Here is a 12,618-nt window from a genome sequence, read left to right as displayed (position 1 = left end):
TTAGTATTTTTGAATTTCGAGCTCTGCAATTTCACCGGATGTTGGCCAGGTGGAACGCTACCGTCCCACGTATCCGTAAGAAGTTAATGGCTAAACTGTAATTATTTCGCCACTATGGCCTATCTATTGCCTTACCTCCCTTAACTTACCTCATTTGCACACACTGTATATAGACTTTTTATATTGTGTTATTGACTGTATGTTTGTTTACTCCATGTGTAACTCTGTGTTGTTGTTTGTGTCGCACTACTTTGCTTTATCTTGGCCAGCTCGCAGTTGTAAATGAGAACTTGTTCTCAACTAGCCTACCTGGTTAAATAAAGGTGAAATAAAAAAATATTAAGTCATGCTAATATGACGGCTCATAAATCATGCTGACAGGACATCTCTCTGACAAGAATGGAAGAACACTGACAACACACAGACACACATTCCCTTCAGCGTTTCCTCTTCTTTGTTTTGTTGTTAAGTGCTACTTTTGTCTGTTTCTAACCAGATGGAAACATGGGACATGTCAGACAATATCTATAGGCAGGGATCCCTGGGTATATGAGTGCTGGTACTGCTAATGCAGCAGGCCTAGAACACTTTATTATTAAAAACAATAAACACCTATTCAGTCCATTTGTTTTCACATTGATGAATTGCCAATGGACTTTTAAGTGGATAATTCATCATGTACATTTCAATGAGGGAGTCTAGACTGTCAGGGACAATCATTGCTAGCTGCTGTCTGGTCACGTACACTGAGATGAAACCATGCATGTCACGTCAGGAGACTGTCTAGCACAGTGTGTCACACAAAATATTGTTTTGTCTGAACGTTTTCTTCCCCAGTGCGTCACGTGTGCCAAAGACTACAGGTATGAGGGTGACACCTTTCGATAGAAGAGGTTTGCTTCCAATGCGAACCACACCAGGATCACAGACATCAGCTATGGAGTACAGCTAGGGAATAGACCAGTTAATTGAATTCTATAGAACAAATTGTATCGCTTTCAGAACCCTGAGGGTAAATCATGTGATGTGAGTCACAAGTGTGATAATGGTTCCGCCAGCCCCACCCCACCCTGCTGGATGCTGCATGTTCAGGCATGCTGAACACTACTTACATTACCTGCACCTCTCCCCCCCTCGCTCTCTTTCTCACCCTCTCTAACCCTTTCTTTCTTAACCTCCCTCTCTCCCACTAACCCTCTCTGTGTCTCTCCATCTCACCCTCTCTCCCACGCACCCTCTCTCTCCTTTCCACTCACCCACCCTCTCTTTCTCACCTTCTTTCTCCCACTTAACCCCTCTGTCACCCACTCACCCTCTCTCAGTCAGTTCCAGTCTGACAGCATGCATCATTCAGCCTTGATGAAATTAAATGTCTGCCTCCAGACTTCCCCCATATGGTTACATAAAGTCTCTGTCTTTACTCTGCTGGGAGACCACCTGCCCGCCCCCAGTCCCAGTCATTCCTCTGTGTTCTTGAGCCTGGATCACCCGCCTCCACCTCTCAGAGGAATTAAAGAATCCCAGCATCAACAGGAAATCATTGACCAACCTTCTCCTGGGCCCCCTGACCTTTGACCCCTTACATGTGGGAATTGCTGGGAAAGTTCTAGAAACATAACTCCTCAATCATCTATTTATAGGCCTCATAAAGGAGTGGGATGATGCTCCCACAGAGATAAATCTTATGTTGTAATCTAATGATGAAATATATGATTATTAAACAACGCCACCCATCAGTGTATCGACCCCGAGGGACAAAGGGTGCTTAGCTATACCACTGAGCTATACACTGAGATAGGCCAGGTGAGGTGTTAATTTCAAAAGCAATTCAGACAGGATGTTATTGGGTATTGGCTTAAGATGTTTTCCAAGACATCCATAGGAATGTGACCCATGGATGTCGGACACTAGCTTGTTTCTACCTCGACATTGACCTAATTATGCCTACATAAATTCAATCTCAGCTAACCAAGAATCGTAATTTGGCTAAAGAGAGGTTTCTCCATCTCCCAACATGAGTGGTCAATCAATCCTAACCACACTGTCAACTAAACACATCCTGTGTGTCAACTGTGGCATATTGGCCCCATCCAATGGTGAAAGTTAACTATTGCACACAATCACAGCTGTGGTCTATGATTAGGGCCAGTTGTACACAATCACAGCCGTGGTCTATGATTAGGGCCAGTTGTACATGATCACAGCTGTGGCCAATGATTAGGGACAGTTGTACACGATCACAGCTGTGGTCTATGACTAGGGCCAGTTGTTTTGGTTGGTTATTTGTTTTATACCAGTGTTTTCACCATTATCCACTAGGTTTGCTGCAGAAAATCCTAGGTTCAGCTGTAGAAAATCCTAGGAAATGTTATTTAATTGACACAAGCTGTCTCCAATCAATCCATCATTGTCTGGTTGTGTGTGAGTGTTCGGTGGGGAGGCTTCCTCTACTAATCTTAATTGCACAAAGCCGATTATTTGGCAGGGAAAACTGTAGATCAGTGATTCTATACCTAATTTTGCTCAAACTGATCCTCTCCAATGGACTCGGAAGTGGTAGCTAAAAATGTGTAATTTACAGAAGTTTAGAGTGGCAATTAACAGTATAAACAATAACAAAGCGTACTCCCTGCACCTGCTTTGGTAAAAAGCTGGGGGATGGGGCTGGAGGAATGTAACCTCTTAAATTCATAGAGCTGTGGATGCAAAGACTGACTATCCATGATATCAAAATTCTAGTTTAATTTTAACCATGTTTTGAGGCTATATATATATATATATTTTTTTTTTACATTTACCTGGTGTAAGCAAACTTATATTTGGGGTTCTGGTGGGGTATGAATTAAGCTCATTAGGCATTTTTTAAGTTATATTCTTGAAGAATATTGGGTACTTATAATTAAATGAAGTCCAAACATGGATATAGCAACTGCTGATTGCCCCCTTTAAAGGGTAGAGTCAATGATAACAACCTGACCGGGTTTCGAACCCAAATCCTAATATCAAACCCACACATTAACCGTTACGCCAAGAAGTTTAACAGGGACTGCCTGTGTAAATGCAAATATAGAGCTTGCTTTACAAGCCTGTTCTTCACCATTAATATAAATAACGTCTAAACGCTATTTTATCCTGGTCTAAAACGCCGATGTATGGGATGTAAACTGTGCATGTTTGCTGATGAAATAGAAGGCTGCATCATGGCGTAGTGAAATTAAATCAGCTGCTATACACCGGATACAAAGTTGCGCCGAGAAATTGTTACATTGACACTTCCGCGAGAAACTGTATCAACGTCATTCACTGAGTTGCGGCTGCGCTTTCCAAAGTAGTTCGAGTAGTGTTTGTCAGAGACAGCAGAATGGGTGGGGGCGACATTCGAGTATTTTCGTAATCTCATACTGCAGGAATTTTAAACCCGTCTCTGAGCTCGGCCATTGGTGACGAGGACGTGGAGGCGGGGGCAAGCTTTTTGAATGAAGGTTGTTTTCTGTGTTGACACCGTGATACTGAAAGCCTCCGGCCGAGAGATCCACATATTCCAATGTAAAATTAAACAAATGAAAGAGGAGGAGCCGGCACTCATTTATTTACAGATTAGGCTACACGATGTGGAGTGTAGAGACTCCGTGCAGCGCGAGCACGAGATTGGCGAGCAGCAGACGTTTTCACAGGTTGATTTATATTTTGCACGGAGCAGGAAAGCAAAAGTTAAATATTTTCTGGCGTCATCATTTCCCATAGAACTAGGCTATGGGGACATCTGATACCATGATAAATAAGACGTGCCTGTCCTTTCACCATACATCAATTTTATAGCGACATTTCGGATACTGTCATTGGTGCTGTGACTTCACTTTGTCTACTATTCTTGGAAGAGCAGAGCAGAAAGAAACCTACAAAGTTTTTATTATAGACAATCCTTGTCAATCAGTAGGATACTGTCGCTATCTGATGCATGAGCGATGCAGCCAGAACACAACAGTAACCCCTATACTGGACAGGATGATGGGGGGGTCAACGGGATAGGAGACAATCAGACGGAGGAGGAAGCATTGAGCGGCGAGCCGCCGACCGAACACTGTGATGAGCCTACTGCAGACTCTGTAATGGCGCACAACGGTGGTTCTCCCCAAGACCAGGAGAATCAGCAAGCACAGAAGGAGCACCAGGGACAGGACCTGGGAGATAGCGAATGCAAGATCCCACACGAGGACAGCACTATCCAGCTAATCGAGGCTGGATGTCTCGATAGTAAACCCGCTGTGTCCCCGAATTCCCAGTCTCAGTCCCCGGCACCAGGGCAGAGCCCCGGGTTCGTCCCACCCGAGGGCGGGTTCGGCTGGTTAGTTGTTTTCGCTGCTACCTGGTGTAATGGATCCATCTTCGGGATACAGAACTCCTTCGGTATCCTCCACATGATGCTGGTGGAAGACCACACAGACCCCAATGACAAAACGTCGCAGTTTAAAGTAGGTGAGTCTGTCCTGTAACTGTTGCACCTGTTCAAATGAGCCTACTGATGCTGGCTTACTGTTGAAGATCATCGAGAATGGTCACATAAACATAGCCAGAACTAGAAGCATGCTCAGCATTGTCTCAAGACGACATTGAAGTAAAACATAAAATGACAATTTTCATTATTGATCATACCCATTTTTGCTGTGATGTGTCAGAGAATTTAGGCGACTACTTCAGTCTCATCATCATCTGTCTGAAGACTTCAAGTTAATATATAGACTATACCTAGGCCATATAGCACCAGAGTTTCCTTGCATTAACTTTCTGGTTACGGCTCTAATTCTGTCATACCGCTGGATAACATACCGTTCTCATGTTGTTGTCCTTATGTTCTCCTCATGTTGTTAATGTATTTTCCACGTGACAAAGTCGCAAGTGTGTGTCACTAAAAGAAGCCCTCTGGTTGCCTGTCAGTTTTACCAAAGCCCTCTGTTGTATTGTGTCCTCAATCTTCACCTCCAATCTGTTTAGGATTGAATAGCCTTTTATTTATTTTGCCTCACTGCATCAGGGCCGTATGTACTCACAAATCATGTCTGAGTAGGCGTGCTGATCAAGGATCAGTTCCCATCCTGTCCATGTGATCTAATGCATTATGATCTACAGTATTTATTTATTTATTTTCATTTTATTTCACCTTTATTTAACCAGGTAGGCAAGTTGAGAACACGTTCTCATTTACAATTGCGACCTGGCCAAGATAAAGCAAAGCAGTTCGACACATACAACACAGAGTTACACATGGAGTAAAACAAACATACAGTCAATAATACAGTAGAAAAATAAGTCTATATACAATTTGAGCAAGTGAGGTGAGATAAGGGAGGTAAAGGCAAAAAAAGGCCATGGTGGCGAAGTAAATACAATATAGCAAGTAAAACACTGGAATGGTTGATTTGCAGTGGAAGAATGTGCAAAGTAGAGATAGAAATAATGGGGTGCAAAGGAGCAAAATAAATAAATACAGTAGGGAAAGAGGTAGTTGTTTGGGCTAAATTATAGATGGGCTATATACGTCATCCCCACAGTGACCATACGTACATACCCCAACCAGAAGCCATGGATTATAGGCAACATTCGCACTGAGCTAAAGGGTAGAGCTGCTGCTTTCAAGAAGCGGGACTCTAACCCGGAAGCTTATAAGAAATCCCGCTATGCTCTCCGACGAACCATCAAACAGGCAGGGCTTGCAAACCATTACAGACTACAAAGGGAAGCCCAGCTGAAAGCTGCCCAGTGACACAAGCCTACCAGACGAGCTAAACTACTTCTATGCTCGCTTCGAGGCAAATAACACTGAAACATGCATGAGAGCACTAGCTGTTCCGGAACACAGTGTGATCATGCTCTCCGCAGCCGATGTGAGTAAGACCTTTAGACAGGTCAACATTCACAAGGCCGCAGGGCCAGACGGATTACCTGGAAGTGTACTGCGAGCATGCACTGACCAACTGGCAAGTGTCTTCACTGACATTTTCAACCTCTCACTGCCCGAGTCTAATACCAACATGTTTTAAGCAGACCACCATAGTCCCTGTGCCCAAGAACACAAAGGCAACCTGCCTAAATGACTACCGACCTGTAGCACTCACGTCTGTAGCTTTGAAAGGCTGGTCATGGCTCACATCAACACCATTATCCCAGAAACCCTAGACCCACTATAATTTGCATACCGCCCTAACAGATCCACAGATGCAATTTCGATTGCACTCCACACTGCCCTTTCCCACCTGGACAAAAGGAACACCTATGTGAGAATGCTATTCATTGACTACAGCTCAGCGTTCAACACCATAGTGCCCTCAAAGCTCATCAATAAGCTAAGGACCCTGGGACTAAACACCTCCCTCTGCAACTGGATCCTAGACTTCCTGACGGGCCGCCCCCAGGTGGTAAGGGTAGGTAACAACACATCCGCCCCGCTGATCCTCAATACAGGGGCCCCTCAGGGGTGCGTGCTCAGTCCCGTCCTGTGCTCCCTGTTCCCTCATGACTGCACGGCCAGGAACGACTCCAACACCATCATTAAGTTTGCCGATGACACAACAGTGGTAGGCCTGGTCAACGATGAGACAGCCTATATGGAGGAGGTCAGAGACCTGACCTTGTGGTGCCAGGACAACAACCTCTCCCTCACGTGATCAAGACTAAGGAGATGATTGTGGACTACAGGAAAAAGAGGACCGAGCATGGCCCCATTCTCATCGACGGGGCTGCAGTGGAGCAGGTTGAGAGCTTCAAGTTCCTTGGTGTCCACATCACCAAAAAACTAACATGGTCCAGTCGTGAAGAGGGCAAAACCTATTCCCCCTCAGGAGATTGAAAAGATTTGACATGGGTCTTCATCCTCAAAAGGTTCTACAGCTGCACAATAGAGAGCACCCTGACTGGTTGCTTCACTGCCTGCTATGGCAACTGCTCAGCCTCCGACCCCAAGGCACTACAGAGGGTAGTGCGTACGGCCCAGTCCATCACTTGGGCAAAGCTTCCTGCCATCCAGGACCTCTATACCAGGTGGTGTCAGAGGAAGGCCCTAAAAATTGTCAAAGACTCCAGCCACCCTAGTCATAGACTCTTCTCTCTGCTACCGCACGGCAAGTGGTACCGAGCACCAAGTCTAGGTCCAAGAGGCTGAAAAACAGCTTCTACCCCCAAGCCATAAGACTCCTGAACATCTAATCAAATGGCTACCCAGACTATTTGCATTGCCCCCCACTGCCCCCTCTTTTACATCGCTGCTGCTCTCTGTTGTTATCATCTATGCATAGTCACTTTAATAACACCACCTACATGTACATATTACCTCTACTAACCGGTGCACCTGCACATTGACTCTGTACCGGTATCCCCCTGTGTAGTCTCGCTGTTGTTATTTTACTGCTGCTCTTTAATTACTCGTTACTTTTATTTCTTATTTGTACTGCATTGTTGGTTAGGGGCTCTTAAGTAAGCTTTTCACTGTGACTAATAACATGTGATTTGGAGTGAGATCCCAGGTCAAGTCAAATGGATCCACAGTAAGACACACTAGTTCTCCCCATAAGAGCTATGACGAGGGAAATTAGGTACTAATCGCTGCCCAGAGGTGCTTGTTTTGATCAAAGTGTCCAAATCTCTACGAAACAGACGTCATGACATGTTTAGATTATTACTATGTAATTACACAGGTACAAATGATGGCCTGAGGTTACCTGGGGGTATCGACACCATTTGGCTAAGTGTGTAGAAGGAGCCACATATCAAGATGGAGGAAATCCTCCTCTTAATTCTTTCATCAAAACAATAGTTTCATGATCTGAACCAGATGGGCAAGAAGTCAAGCCTTATCAACAAAGGAGTGCCTGCGGAGCGTGTTTGAGGTATCACAGTGAAACGAAGGAAGGGTCAGGGACATAGTAGAGGATAGAGTGGTGGAAAGAGTAAGGGAGGGACATGACAAAAGAGAACAAGGGGTGGAAGGTGTGAGGGAACATCCAGTTCCTTGAAGTTATCACTGTTCGCGTCCCAAATGCAGGTTGGCATTTATTGTCATGAATCTTGCCCTGGAGGCAGCTCTGCAGAGTGGTCACTAGCTGACACAGCCACAAAGTCATCAAATCAGATTTTAAACCTAACCTTAACCACACTGATAACCCTAACCTTAAATTAAAATCAGAAGGCACATTTTTATTGTCATGAATTTTTATGATATTTTGCAGCTGGCCCATCTAGCGGAAATCGCTCAGTTCTGCCTCCAGGGCGACATTCATGACAATAAAGTTCAACATGCGTCCCAAATGGCCCTGTATTACCTTGATGATTCACTACTTTAGACCAGGGCTAATAGGGTTATGGTCAAAAGTAGTGCACTGAATAGGGAATAGTGTAGGGTTATGGTCAAAAGTAGTGCACTGAATAGGGAATAGTGTTCCATTTGGGATGCGACCACTGTAAATCTGAGAGTGTTGTCTTGGCGAAAGCAGAAAGGTGGTGACTGCTTTCACTTATCAAATCGCATAATGATCAGTGATTAATTACTTAAAGGAGAGAAGGAAGGGTTAGGGAAGAAGGAAGGAAAACAGATGCATTTTAGAAACAGGGTGTCAATCTAGGAGTGAGGGGAGGAAAGATATGGAGAGGGTGATGGACATACATTTATTACATCACTCATACTGTATCACTAGCCACTTTAAACAATGCCACTTTATATAATGTTTACATACCCTACATTACTCATCTCATTTGTATATACTGTACTCTATACCACCTACTTCATCTTGCCTATGCCGTTCGGCCATCACTCATTCATATATTTTTATGTACATATTCTTATTCATTCCTTTACACTTGTGTGTATGAGGTAGTTGTTGTGAAATTGTTAGGTTAGATTACTTGTTAGATATTACTGCATGGTCGGAACTAGAGGCACAAGCATTTCGCTACACTCGCATTAACATCTGCTAACCATGTGTATGTAACAGATAAAATTTGATTTGTAGTGAATGATCTCAGGCCAGGGAATTTCTGAAAGAGATACAGACTTAGGCCATGTGACCCACAAGGCTTGGTATGGGTTGTAGTGAAATAGTGACAGTCAGTGATTTATTGAGCTGGTTTGTGTCCTGTTATTGTAGCTTCCTGGAGTCTATAATAACTGTTATTGCCATGGTCATAACGGTTATTTACTATTCGCAGCTATGTCTTTATTCCAAACCACCGGAAATACATTTTATTTTGGGGTTATTTGGGGAGTTGTTGCCCCCGAGATGCCCTATGGCCTGAGACATGAATAGAGAGCAGACATGACAGTCTGGCGCCATTCATTTACAGCACAACAAACAAGAATCCTCTTACTTCATCTGTCTGGACCTGCTGGCTCAGCTCATTTTACTACATTTGATTTGCCCTGAAATAGAAATAGATCATCTGGTTTACAGACTGAAGGAAACGCATTTACAGGATTTAAAGACTTGATGCTTGAAACATTGACACTAGTTTGTACATAACATCCCTATGCACAGTATTATGGTCAGTTTAAATAGGAGTAGAATACAGTAAGATGGAACTATCCCTAAAATTGGTATTTTGTCCATTTCAGAAAGAAATCTATTCACTGGCACCTGTATGCTGTCTCTCCCATCCTTATAGGCCGTAGAAATATTCCACTCTGTGCCCATTTTGAACCCGATGTTTATGATTTGTGTTCTCTGGGACCTGACAAACATAATCCCCTAAAAGGATATTTGATTGCAGATTCGTTTTTGATGTATAAATGTCATTTGTTTCCATTATTTTACAAGATACTGTTATTACAGTTAGACTAGCGTCCTGTCCAGAGGTGTTTAGTTATACATCAAGCCGCCTCATGTTACTGTACCAAAACAAGAAAAAAAAACTGTTTCGGCTCTGACAAAACTACTCACTTTGTAAGACAATACATTATCTTTACCATGCCTATGATCATTTACCCATGAGTAATGAACTTGTTCCGATTTACCACCCTTTGTATTCTCTCTGGACTAGTACAGAGGCTAGCTACAGCATAAACTCTAACAACTTGCAGCTTAAGGAATAATGTGGCATGTTTAGCATTCCAGAAGGCTGTGGAATAGAATAGATCCCAATCGGATCAGGGCCCATTGTCCAGTCCACCGCCTCTCCCTCCAATGCATTTTAGACCCAATCAAATACTTGCCCAGTCCTCAACAGTTTGTCTGTGTATGTACTTTAGGCCACTTAATTGTGCACAGAAGCTGAAGGTATTTTCACTCCTCATAGTGTATTTAGACACATTGAACAACCTGTTTCTGAGTCCACTATACTGTAACTCTGCATGTGCTCCAGGCCTAGGACCTGTTGTTTGTTCAGAAGCTAAGCTATGCAACACATTACACCCATTGAACTTCTTTCTGCATATAGTCGACTCATGCACACAGTAAATACTGTGTATACACAGCAAACAAAAATTGGTTCGGTGAACCAGTTCAGGGAACAGAACTGAAAAATAACTGAACCGTGAATGAAAGTGATACATACTGTTTCGGAACAGAACCGTTATTTTTAAAAGCAGGGGAACCGGTTAATAATGATGTTAAACGTTCCAGGCATTTTTCTAGTCCCACAAAAAATGCTACGAAGCAAGTCATCTTCCGGCGCGACAGAGATGGCCGCCTCGCGTTCCTAGGAAACTATGCAGTATTTTGTTTTTTTATGTGTTATTTCTTACATTGTTACCCCAGGAAATCTTAGGTTTTATTACATACAGTTGGGAGGAACTACTGGATATAAGAGTAACGTCAACTCACCATCATTACGACCAGGAATACGACTTTCCCGAAGCAGATCCTCTGTTTGGTCCACCACCCAGGACAATGAATCGGATCCCAGCCGGCGTTCCAAAACAACGGCGCCGCAGAAGGGGCAGATGGAGCGGTCTTCTGGTCAGGCTCCGTAGACGGGCACATTGCGCACCGCTCCCAAACATACTACTCGCCAATGTCAGGTAGACGAAATCCGAGCAAGGGTTGCCTTCCAGAGAGACATCAGAGACTGTAACATTCTTTGTTTCACGGAAACATGGCTCACTCGAGACACGCTTTCGGAGTCGGTACAGCCACCTGGTTTCTTCACGCATCGCACCGACAGAAACAAGCATCTCTCTGGTAAGAAGAAGGGCAGGGGTGTATGCATTATGATTAACGAGACGTGGTGTGATCATAACACCATACAGGAACTCAAGTCCTTTTGTTCACCTGACCTAGAATTCCTTACAATCAAATGCCGACCGCATTATCTACCAAGAGAATTCTCTTCGATCATAATCACAGTAGTGTATATCCCGCCCCAAGCAGACACATCGACGGCCCTGAAAGAACTTCATTTGACTCTATGTAAACAGGAAACCACATATCCCGAGGATGCATTTATTGTAGCTGGGGATTTTAACAAGGATAATCTGAAAACAAGGCTCCCTAAACTTTATTAGCATATCGATTGCGCGACCCGGGCTGGCAAAACCCTGGATCATTATTATTCTAACTTCCGCGACGCATATAAAGCCCTCCCCCGCCCCCCTTTTGGAAAAGCTGACCACGGCTCCATTTTGTTGCTCCCAGCCTATAGACAGAAACTAAAATGGGAAGCACCCTTGCTCAGGTCTGTTCAACGCTGGTCCGACCAATCGGATTTCACGCTTCGGATTCCACGCTTCAAGATCGCTTCGATCACGTGGACTGGGATATGTTCCGCATAGCGTCGAACAACAACATTGATGAATACGCTGATTCGGTGAGCGAGTTTATTAGCAAGTGCATCGGTGATGTTGTACCCAACCAGAAACCGTGGATTGATGGCAGCATTCGCGCAAAACTGAAAGCGCGAACCACTGCTTTTAATCAGGGCAAGGTGACCAGAAACATGACCTAATAAAAACTGTGTAGCTATTCCCTCCGCAAGGCAATCAAACAAGCTAAGCGTCAGTATAGAGACAAAGTAGAGTCGCAATTCAACGGATCAGACACAAGAGGTATGTGGCAGGGTCTACAGTCAATCACAGACTACAAAATAAAAACCAGCCCCGTCGCGGACCACGATGTCTTGCTCCCAGACAAATTAAACAACTTCTTTACTCGCTTTGAGGACAATACAGTGCCACTGACACGGCCCGCTACCAAAACCTGCGGTGCTCTCCTTCACTGCAGCCAACGTGAGTAAAACATTTAAACGTGTTAACCCTCGCAATGCTGCAGGCCCAGATGGTATCCCCAGCCGCGTCCTCAGAGCATGCGCAGACCAGCTGGCTGGTTTGTTTACGGACATATTCAATCAATTCTTATCCCAGTCTGCTGTTCCCACATGCTTCAAGAGGGCCACCATTGTTCCTGTTCCCAAGAAAGCTAAGGTAACCGAGCTAAATGACTACCGCCCCGTAGCACTCACTTCCGTCATCATGAAGTGCTTTGAGAGACTAGTCAAGGACCATATCACCTCCACCCTACCTGACACCCTAGAACCACTCCAATTTGCTTATCGCCCCAATATTTTTATGTACATATTCTTATTCATTCCTTTACACTTGTGTGTATGAGGTAGTTGTTGTGAAATTGTTAGGTTAGATTA

At 44.1% G+C, this 12,618-nt stretch overlaps 1 protein-coding gene across 1 annotated transcript in view; it reads left to right on the top strand.

The window, feature by feature from the left end:
* The first annotated feature begins 3,457 nt into the window (after nucleotides 1-3,457).
* The window catches only part of LOC120062422 (monocarboxylate transporter 8-like), a 30,883-nt gene continuing 21,722 nt past the window's right edge, over nucleotides 3,458-12,618 (top strand). The window contains exon 1 of the mRNA XM_039012392.1: nucleotides 3,458-4,476. Coding sequence (XP_038868320.1) covers nucleotides 3,966-4,476 — 511 coding nt within the window. The 5' untranslated portion in view covers nucleotides 3,458-3,965. The remainder of the gene's footprint in view (nucleotides 4,477-12,618) is intronic.

Source organism: Salvelinus namaycush, chromosome 17, assembly GCF_016432855.1.
Source record: "Salvelinus namaycush isolate Seneca chromosome 17, SaNama_1.0, whole genome shotgun sequence".
Taxonomy (NCBI): domain Eukaryota; kingdom Metazoa; phylum Chordata; class Actinopteri; order Salmoniformes; family Salmonidae; genus Salvelinus; species Salvelinus namaycush.
This window is presented reverse-complemented; position numbering and strand designations above follow the sequence as displayed.